We start from the raw sequence: 19,139 nt of genomic DNA on the forward strand, positions 1-19,139 counted from the left end.
ATGGAGTGTTCCAGGCTGGAAAGAAGGAAAGGACCTAGGGGTGCTGCTTGACAGTGGTGGGATATGAGCCCAGGTTTGCCCAGGTGGGCAAGAAGGCAAATGGCCCTTGGCCTGTGTCAGCAATAGTGCGGCAGCAGGAGCAGGGCAGAGATTGTCCCTCTCTGCTGGGCACTGGTGAGGCCACCAAGTGCTGAGTCCAGTTCTGGGCTCCTCAGAGAAGGGAACAGAGCTGGGAAGGGGCTGGAGTCCCAGGAGAGGCTGAGGGAGCTGGGAAGGGGCTGAAGAATTCCTGAGGGAGCTGGGAAGGGGCTGGAGAATTCCTGAGGGAGCTGGGAAGGGGCTGGAGAATTCCTGAGGGAGCTGGGAAGGGGCTGGAGAATTCCTGAAGGAGCTGGGAAGGGGCTGGAGAATTGCTGAGGGAGCTGGGAAGGGGCTGGAGAATTCCTGAGGGAGCTGGGAAGGGGCTGAGCCTGGAGCAAAGGAGGCTCAGGGGGCCCTTGTGGCTCTGCACAAGTCCCTGGCAGGAGGGGACAGCCGGGGGATCGTGCTCTGCTCCCAGGGAACAGGGACAGGACAAGGGGAAATGGCCCCAGAATGCATCAGGGGAGGTTTGGATTGGGTATTATGGAAAATTTGTCCATGGGAAGGGTGGTCAGTCATTGGGAAAAGGCTGCTCAGGGAGTTCTGGAGTCCCCATCCCTCGAGGTGTCCAAGGAATGTCTGGAAATGACACTCAGTGCTCTGGTCTGTTGACAGTCACAGGTTGGAGCCGATGATCTTGTAGGTATTTTCCAAACTACACTCTGTGATTCTATGATTATACGCCAACCCTCTCTCACAGCGTGCCCCGTAAGCGTGATCGCACTCCCTCCTCCCACACTTTAAGGTGAAAAACCCGGTTTTCTTGTTCCATCTCCTCACACCCCCCTCACGAAATGGCGGCGGCGGGCGGGGCCGGCAGGGGGCGCTGCGGACGCGGCCATGGCGGCTGCGCGGCGCCTGCTGAGGCGCCCGGCAGCCCCCGCGCGGCCCCGCCGCCATGGCCTTCACGTTCGCCGCCTTCTGCTACATGTTGGCGCTGCTGCTCACGGCCGCCCTCATCTTCTTCGCCATCTGGCATGTGAGTACGGGCACCGTGGAGGGGGGGACCGCCCGGGGAACGGCCTCATAGAGCCCCCAGGGCGCCCCTGGGCAGCCGCTGAGGGAGCGGGGGAACCGCATCCGGAACCGCCCTCGGAGCGGGAATCGGCCTCTCTGCGGATAAAATGGGTTTTTATACGGGCATGGAGTGGAAGGACAAGGGGCAGTGGCGTCCCGACGGAAGGCAGGGTTAGCTGGAAGGAATTCTTCTCTGTGAGCATGGTGAAGCCCTGGCACAGGTTTCCCAGAGAAGCTGTGGCTGCCCCTGGATCCCTGGAAGTGTCCAAGGCCAGGTTGGACAGGGCTTGGAGCAACCTGGGATAGTGGAAGGTGTCCCTGCCCATGGCAGGGTGTTGGAATTGAATAATCTTTCAGGTCCCTTCCAGCCAAAACCATTCCATGGTTCTGTGATTTGCTCCTCGAGCCTGGCACAGGGAGAGCAGCCAACAGGACCGTGCCTGAAATGAGGTGCTCTGAGGAGAATGTGATGCTTGGCAGGACATTGGTTGTGTACAAGTGCCTTTTGTACTTCATGCTGCATCTTTGTCTTCATTTTTATGTCAAGAAAAAGACTGGTGTACATATTTTGGTGGGGTTTTTTTTGTTGGTTTTTTTTTTTAATGGATGCATCTCTTGGAGGTATACCCTGCTCTATGTGATCCTGCTTTGGCAGGGAAGTTGGACTGGATGGTCTCCAGAGGTCCCTTCCAGTCCTAAGAGTTCTGTGATTCTGGCATCTTTGTGGGCTCAGCATTTACTGTGATGATGAGGAAAAATATCTGTTGGCTTTGAAGCTTGCTCTTGCTTTTTCCTTTGGATTAAGGAACCCCATGCCAGGTTCCTGCTGGTCACCAAGACAGTCCTGGGTGAAATTTGGGGTCTGCACAACAAGTGGGGTTGAAAACTGATGAAGGGGATGTAGGAAATCCATTGCAGGTGGGAAGATAAAAAGTTGGAGAGTACTCAGAGGCTTTTGAATAGCTGATGTAACTGCAGTTTTCATATTTGTAAAACCTGTTCCGCATCTGTTTTACCTGTGAGTTGATGTAGGCAGAACTTAGGTGAAATGTTACTGAGAACAAAGGTCGCATTTCTGTGCCAAAATGCTACTTTCAATGGATAAAACACACAATTGCTCTTGAAAAATCAAAACTCCTTCATTTTTTTCCTCTAGATTATAGCATTTGATGAACTGAAGACTGATTACAAGAACCCCATAGACCAGTGTAATACACTCAATCCTGTAAGTAGCACACTGAACATTTTGTTTTGCTAAATAAATATGTGTAAAGTGCATATTTTTGGTGTTATCTTGATGCAATCAGCCTGGGCAATAGAATTGCATCTGGGTTGAGAAGCCCTCGCTGTTGGTAGAAGTTCTAGGGAAATTCTTTGTCTGATTCTTTACTTTCAAGTTGAATATTCTGACTGTTATTAATCTGATGGTGATCTTGTCAGCTGTCATACTAACATTCTTTCAATCTGCTTTCCACATTTTCGGCACAAAGACAGTTGAAAAGGTCAAAAAGATTAAAAGAGTCAAAATTGCATTAAAGGTGTGTACTGCTTTTCAGTTTCATGTTTTTGAACTTCCTTTCATTTTGTTAGGAACATTTGTAATACTATTTAGCTGTTTTGTTTAGTCTGCCTGTTCATCTGCTCGTTATTTGTTTGTTGGGGGTTTATAACAACCTCATGGATTTCCATATTTTGTGCCAAACCAATTCTGCTTGCTTACCCAGCAACGTGGGGAAAACTGTTACATGCCTGTTAGGTGTCAGAAGGTAACTTCAGGCAGAAATAAATTGTGATTTTCAAGACAGATTTACTGAATTTAAGATTAAGATTAGAGAAGAATACTTGGTTGTTTTTTCAAGCATTGACCAAGTCAATTCTGATCTTCTTTTGAGGGTTTATGTGAGTGGGAGGTGATAGGTGCTATCCTCACTTCTCTGTTCTGTGTTCCAGGATCAGGGGTGTGTCCCAGTGTTCTCTCTCAGATGCAGCTTGGACACTCCTTGGCTTAGGAAAAGAATTTGAGGCAAACTATTTGCCTGCATCTCTTACAGCCAGCAGCATCAGGGAGGCTTGTTAAAGAGCACAGAGGTTGATCCTGCAGCATTTTGTGCATTTCTTATGGCTTTTCCTTTGTGTGTGCCCAGGCTGAGGGAGGATGCAGGGCCAGCACAGCAGTGTGGCCTGAACTGTAGCTTTAGTGTGTTTTAAGTAAAATATGCAACAAAAAATAAATTTACTGTAATTGGGGTGGGGGAAGAGCGTGTTATATGTACAGCACACAAATTAAAGTGAATATTTCAGTGTGAGGAGGGGAGGAGGAGAGGAGGTTTGCTGCTAGGAGAGCTGTGCATCTAACAGTTTCCCTTGCTTGGTCTGTTCCAGTCATCTCTGCTGCAGTGTGGGAGAGGCCAACTCTCATTACATTGATGCATTATGACCTTACTGCAACCTTTGTAGTGTAAAAATGTGCATGTTCAACCAAATATTAACCTTCTGCTGCCCTACGTGCATGGAGTGTCCTCTACATGGCAGCTTTGCAAACTGAAAGTCTGAAATAACCTCATATTTGCTGTTCCTGTGGAAGCAGATTAGTCCCCAAAAGTGAAGTTCAGGCTCTTGAGGGGATCTGGTACATGATGCTGGACAAACACGTGGATGTGTTATTTTCCTGTACAAAGAACCAAAGATCCTGGTAGGAATTGAGGCACCTCAGTGGAAAGATTAGCCTAAAATAGTAACTCCTCAGTACACTGCTGATTCCTTCTCTTCTCTGCTCCTGTTATAGTCGTGTCTTTTCTCAGCAACCAGATCCATCCTCCCTCACTTCTGTGATAAATATGGTAGGATCTGATGTAATTAATTTTTCTTCAGGACAGGGAGAGAGGATCAAGTGGGGGAGATTGGAAAGAGGCAGGTATTCTGGTGTGGGAGTAGGGTTTAATAAACAGGAGAAAAGAAAAACGTATTTTGAGATGTGTAGGTAAATAAATACAGATTTTTCAGGCCTGGTGAATCTGAGCAGGCTGCCAAATGCATCGTGTGTTGCACAGGGTGCTTGTTCTTCTATAAATAATTGCCATGTGTAAATGGTAAGTATGCAAAGAAAGATCTGGGTGAAAATATTTACTTGAAACATTTTGTGTACAACAGCTGAATTTTGGTGGCATTGATGCAGGTTTGCTTTGTTTGATATTCTTCATTTAGAGAATTAGAATGTTGTAGCAAAGTAGGTCGTGAGTGTGTTTGTTGGTAGCCTTTAGATTTCTAGGAAGATACTTTGGGGTTTTAAAAGAAGAGGAAAAAAATTGGAAACCACTGAAACTTTGATGTAATCATCCCATGCAATGTTAATTGTATTGCCCAAGAAGAGGGCAGAGTGTGTTGTGTGTGGACATGCACGCACATGTAGACAATTTAAACCTTTGGAGTTTTCCATGAGGAGAAGTTTTACGGGGCCTGAGTTGAGAAGGCAGAAGCTTTACAGATCTGTTGCTTCTGCTCTGGAGCCAGGCTGGGAGAGCTGGGAGTGTTCACCTGGAGAAGAAAATGTTCCAGGGAGACCTCAGAGCCCCTTGCAGGGCCTGAAGGGGCTCCAGGAGAGGGACTTGGACATGGGCCTGGAGTGACAGGACACAGGGAATGGCTTCCCAGTGCCAGAGGACAGGGATAGATGGGATAGTGGGAAGGAATTCTTCATATTGAGGGTGCTGAGGCCCTGGCACAGGGTGCCCAGAGAAGCTGTGTCTGTCTCTGGATCCCTGGAAGTGTCCAAGGCCAGGCTGGACAGGGCTTGGAGCAGCCTGGGATAGTGGAAGGTGTGGAACTAGATGTGCTTTAAGGTCTCTCCCAACCCAGATCAGTCTGATTAGTATGATTCCTTCTGAACCAGGTAATGAAGCAGTAAATAGAAAAGCTTTGGGGTGACTTGTATAAAACTTGTGTGTTGGGTGTGAGATTTTGCAGCTCTTTGCATGTGTTTACTCTCTGTACCTCTCCATGTTGTTCCTATTAACAACACTAATCTATGCAGCATTCCATACTTCCTGTGATGCCATAGTACCTGGTACTGAGCTCTGTGGGCTTCTGCTGGAAGCATGATGCTGTAAAGCATGCACAGTGGGAACCTGTGAGGGAGAACTGCCCCATTTCCCCCAGACTGTCTGTGCAGGGCAGCTCCTCTGTGCAGACCTGTGTGTGCCACCACATCACCGCTGGTTTGGTTGGGTAAAGCTCTGCCCGGGGTGTTACATTTTGGGAATAATTTGACTTTGAAGAGTTCTGGATCTGTGAAGACCAAAACAAAGCCATAAAACAGGAAAACACAAATATCTTTTTGCCTATAAACCGTTCTGCAGAGCATGTTTCCTACTGATATTTCTCTGTTGCATGAGCAGAAATATCTCACTGACCTCTTCGGAGCGTCATGCATAAAGCGTGGAATCTGTTAATTTAATAGAAGCAATAAAAAAATACTGATCTGACCATTAAATTACACAAATTTTTCTCCTTGGTTCATGAATCTCATGTGAAAACAGCAAGGCACATAGTGCTGGCTGCTGCTTTCACATTCCAGTCTTGTTCTTGTTAGTGTTGATTTTAAATAATATTTTTAAGCAATTGTGCACCTCCAGGTAGCTGAAATGTCACTTTTTGCTCTATGTAATTGAAACTTCTAACTCATCTTTTTCTTTTCCAGCTTGTACTTCCAGAGTACCTCATCCATGCATTCTTCTGTGTCATGTTTCTCTGTGCAGCAGAGTGGCTCACACTGGGTCTCAATATGCCCTTGTTGGCTTATCATATTTGGAGGTAATTTTGGCGTCTGTTATGCTCAGTGAATTTTTACTCATTCTCCTGTTGCTGTCTTCTTGTCCAGTGTTGTGTGTCTTGGGAAAATCCAGATGTTTTCTGGGAAAGTTTAGGTCATGGCTGTACATAAGAACCATCACCTGGCTTTCTTGGATGTTTCTGTTTTTTATTCTCTTGTGCTGTGCAAGAATTGAGTTGTGTGCGTTAAAGTCACTGACTTGTCAGAGGTGCACTGAGACAATTCCCAGTGTGGAAAGCCAGTGAAAGTGGCAATTCCATTCTCCTCTCCCATTCCATAAGACATGGGAATTGAATTGCTTCTCAGTAAAGGGTGTTACTCCTTATTGGTACTGTGGTATTCCCTGGTGGGTGGGGCACAGGACCCACGTTTCCTGTGCTGTCACCCCACTCCTGCCTGTGCCTCGTTCCAGGTACATGAGCAGACCCGTGATGAGCGGCCCGGGGCTCTACGATCCTACGACCATCATGAATGCAGATATTTTAGCCTATTGCCAGAAAGAAGGATGGTGCAAATTAGCATTCTATCTTCTATCTTTTTTTTACTACCTATATGGGTAAGTTTTCTTCTTCGGTCTGAAGTTTTGGCTCAGTGCACAGAGAAATACTGTCCACAGGAATTTGTTCCTTCCTGTGCCAGAATGAGCCTGTGAGAGCTGGACAGGGACTTTGGGCAAGGGTGTGTAGTGATTGGACACATGGGAATTGCTTCCCACTGCCAGAGGGCAGGGTTAGGTGGGATATTGGGAAGGAATTGTTCCCTGGGAGGGTGTTGAGGCCCTGGCACAGGGTACCCAGAGAAGCTGTGGCTGCCCCTTGATCCCTGGAACTGTTCCAGGCCAGGTTGGACGGCTCCTGGATCAACCTGGCCTAGCCAAAGGTCTCCCAAGCCATTGCAGGGGTTGGAATGAAAAGATCTATAAGGTCCTTCCAACTCAAAACAGGCTGGGAATCTGTATGATCATTTACAGTGCAAACTCTCCTGAAAAAGAATCCAAATTCACCACTGATTCTGCTTTAAAACACAAATCCAAATTTGGTCAGAATTACTATTTTGAATCTCTGTTCCATGACTGTAAAGCTCCAAATGTTTCTTCTGTTAAGCACAATACAATAAATCCCAGGATATTTTAATTAAGAAGCTGAAACGTTGTTTTCAGAGGAAAGTATTGGATGTAAATGTGATTTTATTGAAGTCAAAAGTGGAAGAGACATTGGAACCTACTGACTTCATTAACCATGCACGTATCTCACATGGACTTTTTCTTTATAATATATGCTGTTATAATTAAATGTGTAACACTAATCAAAATGATGCATCTTAATATTTTTATTTTCTTTTGCAGCATGATTTATGTTCTGGTGAGCTCTTAAGAAGACATTCAGCAAGCTTTGTTCCAGTTAAGTGCATGCAAAAGCCACAAAAAACATGGATTCTTTACAACAAGAACCTCTGTCCAAGATTAAATCCGGAACCTGATATTCACAATTGAGTTAGAAAACAATGACTTCCCTGTTTTTAAAATATTTCCACATTTTATACTTGTGGAAAGACTGTTTTCTTATATTTTACTGGGACGTTAAAATGAATGAATTATGTGTAAATTAATATAAAGATGACTGGGGTTTGAAAAGTTTTGACTTTGCACTCCATAAGGAACAGCCATAACCTTTGAGTAGGTGTTGGTTACTACTAGCCTTAGTACTCTAGGGACTCGCTGTAGGATGGGCTTTGTAGTGGCTCACTTGGACTTGTGTATCCCACTCCTTACTCTAAACCAGCCCTAGCTCCAAGTGCTTGGGAACAACTGGAATGCTGTGTGTTTTGCCCATAGGTGACATTGGTCTTAGGATAATAATTCATGGACACAAATGCAAAAAATAGTCCTATTTTGGTTTATTTTTATTATTATTATCTGATTAATCTTCCCCTGTATGTGCATGGTCCAGAGCCTTCTGTGTCTTCTCCAAACATTAACCCTGCTTTAATCTTGAGCCTATGTCATTGTGGTAGGAGAAGCTGAATTGTCCATGAAGGAATGAATTTAAATGTGTTTTTTTTTTAATGTCTGTGCTGTCTGATTAACAAATGGACAAACCTCCAACCTTTATCAAGTCCAATGATGAAAACACTCTTGGGTTTAAGAGTAGTAAATACTACAGACTTTTTCAAAGCAGAAAGTGAGATTGTGAAACTGCCCCGCTGTTCCTTAGTGCAATAAATGATAATAAAAAACAAATCTCAAATTCAGCAACTTTTTATGTGGTGCCTTTTGTTTTGCTTTTAAATTCAACAGATCCTCACTGTGTTCATCAGTTGTTTTACTGTGGATAATTACATTCCCTTTAAAAATAGAACATGGAATTACATTACCTCTGGAAAAGGAAAGCTCTTATTTCCTGCTTTTTTTCCTGAAGTTAAATAGCAGATGGGGCAGGGGAAGATGTTTCATATAAATATTGCATTGTAAGTTGTGACTGTGAACAGCTGCTTAATTTTCAAGTAATAATCTTTTTCATTTACCTGTGCTGGAGAACAACGCAGTTTCCCCATTCTAGTAAAACTTTTTTTTTTGCATAAACTGTGTATTTGTTCACTTTGGGTTGCTTGGGTGTTAGGGGCAATAAAAGCTGTATGAGTGGCTGCACTGGGTTCCAGCAGAAATCCAAATATTCCAACACTGCTGTGTTGGGCAGTGGCAATGGCTGAGGGCAGGTGTTGAGTATCTGCCTGAAGAGTGAGAAATTTGGAAGTTTGTGTGTTACAGATGGCCTGAGTGGGCTTTGGCATTTTAAAAAGCTCTGAATGGCTTTTCTGCCATCACTTCAGTTGCTTTTTGAGCACTTCTGTAGTCTGGTCTGGAAGATCACAGAATCCCAGAGGGGTTTGTGCTGGAAGGGACATTAAAGCTCATCCCATTCCACCCCTGCCATGGCAGGGACACCTTCCACTATTCCAGGTTGCTCCAAGCCCCGTCCAACCTGGCCTTGGACACTTCCAGGGATCCAGGGGCAGCCACAGCTGCTCTGGGCAATCCTGACAGTGAATTCTGCAATGGAGTTGCTGTGTGTAAAGTTAGGTATCTAACAGTTCTGCCAGACTTCACTTAGTGACCCTACACTCTATTTTTTAGGACAGTGTGAAAATGCATCCCTTTCCACCTTGTTTGTGCTGGGTATGAATGAACACTTCACTCATGTCATCTGTCAAAGGGGCTAAGTCTGTTTGATCTCTGGTTGGAAGTCCTTCCACAGTGCTGGGACTGTCCTTTCTCTTCCACACCTTTACCCTTTTCTAGGCTATTACCACACAAAATTTGGGTTCCCAGGGGATGGAGAGTGGTAGTTTCTCATTTTTTTAAATATACTGGGGGTAAGAGAATCCAGGCTGCGATAAGTTCAAATTCTCTTTCCTAGTAATACTCCTGACAGCTTACTGCTTTGTACATAAAAATGTTTTCCTCATGTTTCCTTGCATTTATTGAGCATTTATGCCCCTACTGCTCAAGCCTTCAGCATTCCATGATTATTTTTTTCCTCGTGCAATCATAATTTTTAGCTTTTCACAGAAGAATTTTTGAAAGGCTTTTTTGGAAACTCATGAATATTGTTCCTATTGGATTTTTATTTTTCTGCTGCATGGCTCTTCCAGAGATGACTTCAGCCTGTGGAAGCAAAGCTCATTAAACCTTTATGTTTGTATATTTATTAATCCATTATGGAAACAAGACTGGCTACTTGCATCCCCTGGCTCTCCTCAACCTTCTAAACAAATGTCTCATTCCCTTGGCATTTGGGCTGGTTTGAGCCAAATTCCACACTGGAATAAACAACGCAGGCCTGACTGAACCCAACTGACAGCTGCTCCTGCAGCCCCTCCAGCTGCAAGGGCTTTGCCCAGCAGTATTTACTAAAGTGTTTGCACTGTTCTGCTGATGACCAGCTTTAACTGGACATGGGGTGCAGATGAGTATTCCCAGCTGCCCAGGGGTGTGGATAACACCATCCATGTCCAGCAACATCAGCCTTGAGTCCCAGGAGTGCTGGAAGTAGCCCTTGTGTGATGCCTGGTTGGAGTACCAGGCCTTTGGCATTCAAAATGTGGACCTGATCATTGTTTTTGGAGTTTCAGGTGGCAAAAGATTATGGAGAAAATATAGAACATTTCTCTTGCCCGCAGCAAGCTCCCTGCTGAGTCCTGTGATAAATATTTAATATCTGAAAACCATTAGTTGCAAGGAACATTTAGGGTGGGGTATTTGCTGTAAATGATTCTATGCTCTGGAAACTGGAAAAGTTCCTGTCGTTTGCCATAAGAGTGGAGAAGGAAATGGCAGTAAACACTAATTAATCTGCAGAAATCACCTTTGTGCTCAAAGTTCAAATGTTAAAAGATAAATTCTGAAGTTCACAAAACAGGGACTTGTTCATCTCCAGCCCCCTGGTGCTGTGTGGAGTCCTGTCCCAACTTTTGACTTGAGAAGGTCCAGGACTTTATCAAAATCCTGAACTTATGAAAACCCATGAGCTGTTTCATCTTGCTTTTATGAATGGATATAATGAACCAGGAGGGCTGGGGACTGTTAGAGGACTGTTCCTGTGAGATCCTCCCAGCCCACAGCTGATTGTTTGTTTACTCTCAGTGGTGGCAGCAGGCAGAAGGGCTCTGCCAGCTCACCCACGCAGCTGCAGCAGTGTCTTCCTGCCACAGTCACCTACAACCCCCAGCTTGGTTTGTCACAGATTTGTGGTACAACACCTCGTGCTTTTGGAATGAGGAACTCCTTCCTAAATACCCCTCAACACATTGAGCAGAACTGTGACATTTTAGAATCAGTTGCTACAAGGTCATAAGGAGTCAGTGCTCCAGCTTGACTTGACTTGGCTTTGCTTTACAGCAGAGCTGAGGGTGTGAGGGTGTTTCTAAACAGCTCCAGAGATGGAATTTCTATCCACCTCCATTATCCCAGAAGAACAGCAATGGACACAAACACACTTGTACATGTATTTTTCAGGCAGTGAGTATTAATATCACTAAAGAGAGGAAGATACCACATGTTCTCTAGGATTTCCTTCCCCATCCCAATACTTTACACAAGGATTTGGAAGGCAGCAGCTGTGTCACACAGGCAGTGGCACTGAGGAAAGATCAGGAGAGAGGTGTCTTGTCCAGGAGTTTTCCACACAGACACAAAGATGCCCGTGGCAGGATCAGCTACCGCGATGCTGATCTCAGCACCGGGTCCTTTGTTGCCAGGTGTGCAGCCAGGTTCTCCCGGAAGTCATGGAGGAAATTGTACTGCTGGAAATGCACAACCAGGTCTGCAGTGAGTGCTCTGTACTTTAAGAAGAGGCACCACCTGTCTTAAAAAGCTTTTTGATATCCCTGGATGAAAACCCTCTGGTCCATTTGTTCTTCGTGTGCCTATTCCACATCCTCTGGGATTTTTCACTGTCAAAGATTCCATGGATCTTGACTTGGATCCTGTGGTTCCCCATACTGGCCACAGGTGATGCATTACCCCAAGGTAATGCAAAACATGGTCCTCAGAGGTGGGAGTTGGCAGACTTCAAAGCTGCTTCATTTTGAATCATGGAATAATTTAGGTTGGAAAATCTCTTTAAGGTCTTTGAGTCCAAACATTCCCCAGCACTCTAGGGCTGCCACTACCCCACGTTCCCAAGTGCATTCACATGGCTTTTAAATCCCTCCAGGGATGGGGACTCCACTACTGCCACGGGCAGCTGTGCCGGGGCTGGACAACCCTTTCAATGAAGAAATTTTCCCTATTATCCAACTTAAACTTTTTCTGGCACAACTTGAGGCCTTTTCCTCCTGTCCAGTCACCAGTTTCCTGGGACAAGCTGTTTCTTGAAAGCAGAAAACAGCTCAAACCCCAGAGAGCAGCTGTTGGAAAGACAGAGGTATCTCTCTGGGAAGTGAAGGAGGGGACTGGCTGAGCTCTCGCTGCTGTTGGACCCGTGTATTACCTGCTGCAGCCCCATTACCTTGATGGTCTGTATGGCCCCCGATCCTCTCAGGTTCCTGAGGCTCTCTATCACCTGCTGAGGTGCCAGGGTGTCTGAAAGCTGGAGCAGGAGACAGGCAGCCACTGTAAAGGAAAATATTTACACCTGAATGCTGCTGAGCACCTCTGCACACAGCCACTGATTTGTCCCATGAAAACCACCCTGGCAAAACTATCTGGGTCCCAGAGCTCTTGGATCTCTTGTAGAATCCTATTTCTGGGCACTGCCCTATCTGCCTGCTGCTCCTGCCTAAGCCTATGGGCTTTGGAAATAGATGAAAACTCTGCCTATTTTCCCCCTGCCTTCCCAGGAACATCCTGGGATGCAATTCCTCGTCTTTTTGGGAACGAGTGCCAGTACACCCAGTTCATTCCCCTTTGTGTCTTCTGGCCATATCACCACCCCTTCCTTCTGGGAACACATAACTAATGCTCCTGAAAGCTTTAAAGGGCAACACTGTGATGAAGACAGATGCAGAGGAATTGCTTCATGTCCTTTCTATTAACCAGGCTGCTCGTGGTAGTGGCAGTTTGGATTGCATCCACAGTGAAGCTTCCAGCAGAATTTGGCTCCATGGGTTTCTGGGATGGGTTAATCAGGCATGGATACGAATGCTTACCGAGACATGAGCGTCCAAGGCCACCATAACAGCTGGGAGAAAAGAGAACATCTGGTTGAAACAAGCTGTAGCAAACTGCAGCACCCAGGGACCCCCCCAACACATAAATACATGGACACAGCTCTTGCCTTAATAAAATCAAGAGGAGCAGTAGTTCAAGAAAGTCAGAACAAGATTTTCTCCATATTTTCTATATTCTATTTCTATACCTACAGATATATATCCTATTTATTCTCTGGACCTTCTGTGTCTTTCCATGGAAACTTCAATTTTAAAGCTCCCCTTTATTCCTGGTAATAGTCCCAAAGGCACAGGAGGACGGGGAACAGCAAGAGGATGGACAATCTCAAATTTCTTTAAATCCTACTCCAGATTAACGGTTTGAAGACAGTTGTGAGGAGAGCAGCAGGGTTCTACATCAGCAGGAAGACCAAGGACTCAGTGGATGTCTGTACAGGAAGCTGTCAGTGGGATCATTCAGGGAACATGGAATTTGGAAAGTTCTTCCCCTCTCTTCTGAGCTCAGCTAAATAAATTCCTTTAAACCTGTTCATGGAAATTAAGAGTGAATTTTGCACTGCTGGAACCCATTGAGTCCCTGATAAATAGTCCAGGGGGGTGTTACAGAATCATAGAATGGTTTAGATTGGAAGGGACCTTAGAGTAATTTCATTCCACCCCCTGCCATGGGCAGGGACACCTTCCACAGGATTAGGTTGTTCCAAGCTCCATCCAGCCTGGTCTGGAACACTTCCAGGGATGGGGTAGTTACAACTTCTGACAAAGAAGTGCTTTAGGGTTGTGTACACCTGGTATCCAGGTAGAGCAAGGAGCCCTCTGGTTCCACTCAAAACACACTTCAAAACTCCTGCTGGACAGAGCAAGGGGAAATGGGACATTCTAATGCTGGAATGGGACATTCTGATGTGAAAGGAAGAATTCTCTCCAAATAGCTGCAGGAGGAGGAACAAGCAGCCTTCACAGCATCAACTAACCCTAAAGAATGCAACTGCCTTTTCACACCATCCTATTTCCCCTGCTCATATATCTGGAGAGAAGCTGGCATCCTTCACAGGAATGTGGGGTGACGGGGAGGCAGCCAGAACCTACTGTATCATTGTTTTCTGTTTATTTTCCAGGCAGGTTCTGAGCTCTTCCAGGATCTTGCAGCAGGTGGCAATGTCAGGAGCGTTCCCATCAGGAATGGGGTAGTGGTGCACACACATCCCCTGCTGCTGGTAAGTGTCGAGCAGGTTTGGTACTCGGTATTTTGAGAGCTCTCCTCTGGTACAAAGCACAAAGATATCCTGGATCCCACAGTTCTTTAGTTCTCCTGCCAACGGATTAAGACACTTGCAAATAAACAAAAGCCTATCAAGCTTCAGGATAAACATATTAAGTACTTTGGTCCTGAGTCTCTTGTTTAATCTTTGGGGCTAAGACAATAGGAGTGAGCAATTTTGGTTTGAGCACCCTTTCCTTCCACTGACTGTCTCCTACATTTCCCTTCAGGTAATCCAGGAGAGGAATTTTCTCAGTGCAGAGGGAATCCTGAGAGAAGTCTCACTGGAGAACACATCAGCACTCAGGACAGCCTGTTATCCACTTAAGTGTGTTTCTGTCCCATCCCCAGTTAAAATCACAGATGGTTTGGGTTGGAAGGGACCTTAAAGCCCATCTTGTTCCACCCCCTGTCATGGCAGGGACACTTTCCACTATCCCAGGTTTCTCCAAGACCCATCCAGCCTGGCCTTGGACACTGCCAGGGATGAGGCAGCCACAGCTTCTCTGTGCCAGGGCCTCCCCACCCTCACAGCCAGGAGTTCCTTCCTGAGCTTGACTTACCCAGACACTGGGGGGATTTGCTATGAGTCTCTGCTCTTCAGAGTTTACAGCTGAATACTCAGCACAAATATTTACATAAATCCATCTTTTCTATTCTGATTTCACTTTTCTCTGGGAAAAAGAATTGTAATTCATCTTGATCCCAGCTGCTCTGAAGATGCCTCATGGGTACTGTGCAGCTCCTGCCTGGAAATATCCCAACTTTTTTATTCCATAGTCATGGAATATTCATGGGATTGCTCTTGACACAAAGAAGACTCACCTATATCCTTCTGGAGATTTCTTCTGACATCCTTAAACCTGCAACCTGCAACAAGTTATGAACAGCAATTACCACTCCAGGTAAGTGACATTTATGGGATGGCTGCTGCAGCAGAACAGAGCACAGGCAGCTTCCCCCCAAAAGCAAAGCAAGCCACACCCTGAATAAAACACAGTTCTTGTTTTTGCAAGTAAATCCCTGGTACAGAAGACAGTTTAAACTTATCTGCTTAATACTGTAATGTAATAGGATTAAAGAAAGAAATCTGCCCAAGGTTTTAAGGTGCTTTGTGTTTTCCAGATGAAAAGTTTTGGATATTTTAAATCAGGATACAGCATAAAATCCCCCCACAAAACACATCCAACAAATAAAAGGGCTGAATAAAGATCACTTAAGAGTTGAGTGGAGATCCATCATGGCTGAAGTTTTGGTAGTTAAAAATGCAGTCAAAATTTATGTTTAATTTTATGACTTTAGAAAATGTGATCTTGCTTTAAGATAGTCTCTATATTAGCTTTGGTGTTTCCAAAACACTAATTCCAGGGTTAGATTACAAAAGGAGTCATCCACAACACAAAATTCTGGGGTACAAGGTATTACCCCCCTCCACTTTTCAAATATTCCTGAAAATTTCAGTGAATGTTTCTTACCCGGCAGGGAACATAATCCCAGGAACTCTGAAGAGTAGAGAGGAGACAAAGACAACCTATCAGAAAATAAAAAGTAAAATAAATAAAAATCAGAAGGGAAGATTTCAATGATTTAAATATATCAGTGTCTTTAGAGAGGGAGTCAAAAGGGTGGGGCCAGACCTGTCACCTGTGTCTCATGGCAGGATGAGGAGCAACAGGCACAAAATGAAGCACGGGAAGTGAATATGAGGAAAAATGTTACATTGAGGGTGACAGGTTTGGGTTGGAGGGGACATTAAAGCCTATCTTGTTCGAATCCCGTGCCATGGACAGGTACAATTTCCACTATCCCAGGTTGCTCCAAGCCCCATCAAACCTGGCCTGGAACACTTCCAGGGATGGGGCAGCCACAGCTTCTCTGGGCACCCTGTGCCAGTGTCTCCCTACCCTGTGAGTAAAGAACAGAGGCCTGGAATGGGCTGCCCAGGGAGGTCGTGGAATCTCCTTCCCTGGAAACATTCAAAAGCCACCTGGATGTGATCCTTGGCCTCCTGCTGTGGGTGAGCCCGCTTGGGCGGGGGTTGGACCAGCCGGTCTCCAGAGGCCCCTTCCAACCCCAACCACATCCAGTGACAGTTCCCCAGCACCACTGGGCCACCCCCAGCCTGGAAGATCACCAGAGCCCGGCTCGGCTTTCCCTTGCCAAGAGAAAACCCTCCTGTTTCTCCGATTTAATACAATTTCCTCAGGGAAAGGATCCCGCGGCTGTCGCCTCACCAGGAGATGTGGAGCGGGCTCGGGTCCTCCTCGGCGGCCTCATCGTCTGAGGAGGCGAAGCCGTCGGCTGGCGCCGCAGCGGGCTGCGGGGAGAGCGGAGGGCTCACCATAGGGCCGGGACCCTTGGCGGTATCAGGATCAGGATCCTGTTCCCGATCCCGATCCCGTTCCCGATCCCGTTCCCGATCCCGTTCCCGATCCCGATCCCGATCCCGTTCCCGATCCCGTTCCCGATCCCGTTCCCGATCCCGCTCCCTCAGGGGTTTCACCATGGCGCCGCTCCCCGCCGCCGCCCGTTCAAACAGGCCCCGCCCACCGTCCCGTTGCCCAATGGGAAGCTGCGGCTCAGCGGGTGCGTGGAAAGCCAAGCAGGCCTTCCCCCGGCTTCATAAGAGAAGTGTTCTGATTGGTCAGCAGCGGGGGGCGGTCTTTAATATGCAAATTATTTGGTGTTCTCTGCGCTGATTGGGTGAGGCGGCGAGGCGGGAAGGGGCGGTCTCGAGCGCTGAGGGGTGGGGCTCTGTGAGGGCTTCGGGGAGGGGCGCGGGCGGATCCCGCTACTCTCGAGGGTATGTTCGTAACTATCCTATTCCTGGTAGTCCCACCGGTTCTTGAAAGTGATAGGGCAAGGGGGAATGAATTCACAAAGATATATGGCAGGGTTAGATGGGATATTGGCAAAAAACCTCCTCCTGGTGAGGGTGGTGAGGCCCTGGCAATGTTCTAAGGTCGGCTTCGACAGGGCTTGGAGCAACCTGGTCTGCTGGAAGGCACTGCTGATGGCAGAAGGTGGAACTAGATGGGCTCTAAATTCCCTTTCAATCCAAAACATTCTATGATTCCATGATAAAACACAGAGATGAATGTGACCCTAAACTCACTGAATATGCAAGAGCAGGGATGATCTTGACCAGTCGCCTTGTGGAGGGTTTGGGTGGTTAATTCTATGTGCAGAGACCATAGGACTTTGTAACAGCAGAAAATGAGCCGTTTATGCTCTTTTAAGCCATGAACTTGAAGTCAAATATTCTTGTCATGGTACTGCCATGCTGTAAAAATAGTTTTTTTAAGGCTCTTGCATGGAGTTTTTATCTGAACATAGCTAGCATGAAGGATCGCTCCAGAGAGGACAAAATATTTTAGGCTCCCTCTTTTTAAGAGCTGGGGTGTTGCCTGTGCTTAGGGCATTCTAGTAGATCTCTTTTTGCAGAATTTCTGGTTTATTCTGTGGGTAACTCTGGCCATTAAGAAGAAGAAATACATAAATTACAGTGTGGGATTTTGTTTTTTAAAATTGTATTAAGGCATTTCTACAGCCTGTGTTTAGACACACACACAGAGCTATGTTGTGAAGGATACAGGCACAAACACTGAGTTTTGGCATCAATTTCAAGAGTAATGTCATGGAGACTTCCAAAGATGTTCCAAGTCAAAGGAATAGCTGGGCACAAGTGGTTTGAACTTGGTGGGATTCCCAGTAGGACCATTGCAAGATCTCCAGGTTTGGAGATTTTAAATTTTAGCCTTACATTAGTAACTTTGGTTCCACAGCTGGAAGTTTTATTGAAACCTCCCTGAAAAGGATTGTAAGAGCAAATTGCTTGAAATGGCAGGATTTAGAATGGGTTCAGGGAATGAAGAAACAGATGATGAGAGGATCAAGGAGAAGATGAGTTTATTCAAACTCAGAATATGATAGCAGAGGTACAAAAAATTACGTTAGTGAAGCATAATGGGGAATTAAAACAATCCAGATGTTGCAGACTATGATGAACTATGGGAAGAAATACATCCTAAGGAATGAGGCAACATGAGGACAGCCAGTCACTGTAGCTGCAAACATGATTCTAATAACTCAGCAAAAGCACAAAGGAGCAGGTATGTTGTTTGCTTTTGTTTTTAGCTGTGGTCCCATTAGACATTATGTGCAACACTCTGGGGATTGCAGCTTTATGGAAGCAGCAGCATGAGGCTGATAAATAAATATAAGAAGAGCAACAGTGGTAATGCTCCTGGTCACTGTTTGAAAAGATCAAAAGAATTCTCAGGAATTTGGGTGCCTTCATGTAGTGGAAATCATAATGGTATTGCACAGAATCTAAAATGGTGATAACAGCTGTGGCAGAAATAAATAGGGATAGGAAGTGTGAAATTTGAACTAGATACAGGAAAAAGGTTGGGGAAAAAACACCCCACATCCAGACTTAGGGAAGTCCTATGAATTTCCTTATTTCCCTTGACATCTTCCAGAATTAAATGACAAAAACTGTGTTTATTGGCTGATTACCTATCAGGGTGGTCTGTTTATTTCTTAAATTCTTAAACTGAGCTGTTTCCCAGCACATCAAATGGGGATGTGCTAAAGCTTGTTTGTTGTGTATTTTGTAGGAAAGATTAGTTTTCTGCCAAAAAGTGTTCTTTTGATATATAAAAAGGAGAGCATCAACATCAAGGCTTTACATTCTGGAAGTCTTTATCAGTTCACAGACTGGGGACCTGTGGATAAAAGTGGATAAAAATAGTTTCAGACATAGGTCCAAATATGTAATTTGGAAGATTTAATTGGTGAAAGGTATGATTTAATCAGAATTTTAATTGGGCTTTTAGATAATTGACTGGACCAGGAACTGTGGTCAGATGTTCCTCTGGGTACACCTGGGTCTTGTGTCTGCCTGCATCAACCAAAGTGAAGTGCTTTATATCCCAAATTCACAGCTTTTCATACCTGTTAAGTGTTAAAATTCCAATTGCCAGACAAGTACAGCTAAGCCTAACCTGGTTTTGCGGTTCCTGGTCATGGGAAGAGCCCTCATCCCTGGGGATAGTGGAGTGCTGCATACATGTGGCATCTTCTATCTGCCATTCAGCACTCAGGTTTCATGAACAAAATAAATAATTGATTTACATCAGGTAAAAGCTTGGAATGAATGTCAATGTGTGGCTGAGACAGCCAGGGAAGTCATGTGAAGCAAGCAGTGGAGGAGATTGA

At 45.5% G+C, this 19,139-nt stretch overlaps 2 protein-coding genes across 3 annotated transcripts; one reads left to right on the forward strand and one right to left on the reverse strand.

Moving 5' to 3' along the window:
* The first annotated feature begins 975 nt into the window (after positions 1 to 975).
* Positions 976 to 8,236, forward strand: CNIH1 (cornichon family AMPA receptor auxiliary protein 1). The gene is made up of 5 exons (XM_058863968.1): positions 976 to 1,120; positions 2,315 to 2,383; positions 5,855 to 5,967; positions 6,399 to 6,542; positions 7,332 to 8,236. Exons 1-5 carry the CDS (start codon positions 1,040 to 1,042, stop codon positions 7,357 to 7,359), a joined length of 435 nt encoding a protein of 144 aa, XP_058719951.1. The 5' UTR covers positions 976 to 1,039; the 3' UTR covers positions 7,360 to 8,236.
* A 2,773-nt stretch (positions 8,237 to 11,009) lies between these two features.
* Positions 11,010 to 16,467, reverse strand: CDKN3 (cyclin dependent kinase inhibitor 3). Of its 2 annotated transcripts, XM_058854293.1 has the most exons (8): positions 16,420 to 16,467; positions 16,151 to 16,233; positions 15,392 to 15,447; positions 14,742 to 14,786; positions 13,745 to 13,967; positions 12,635 to 12,666; positions 11,995 to 12,098; positions 11,010 to 11,287 (listed from the first exon to the last, which is right to left on the reverse strand). In XM_058854293.1, exons 1-8 carry the CDS (start codon positions 16,420 to 16,422, stop codon positions 11,201 to 11,203), a joined length of 633 nt encoding a protein of 210 aa, XP_058710276.1. In that variant the 5' UTR covers positions 16,423 to 16,467; the 3' UTR covers positions 11,010 to 11,200. The 2 variants fall into 2 exon arrangements, with proteins under 2 accessions (XP_058710276.1, XP_058710266.1); XM_058854283.1 differs by lacking the exon at positions 16,420 to 16,467 and having other exon boundaries at positions 16,151 to 16,365.
* Between the last annotated feature and the right edge of the window lie 2,672 nt (positions 16,468 to 19,139).

The sequence above is a fragment of the Poecile atricapillus genome, chromosome 1 (assembly GCF_030490865.1).
Source record: "Poecile atricapillus isolate bPoeAtr1 chromosome 1, bPoeAtr1.hap1, whole genome shotgun sequence".
NCBI lineage: Eukaryota > Metazoa > Chordata > Aves > Passeriformes > Paridae > Poecile > Poecile atricapillus.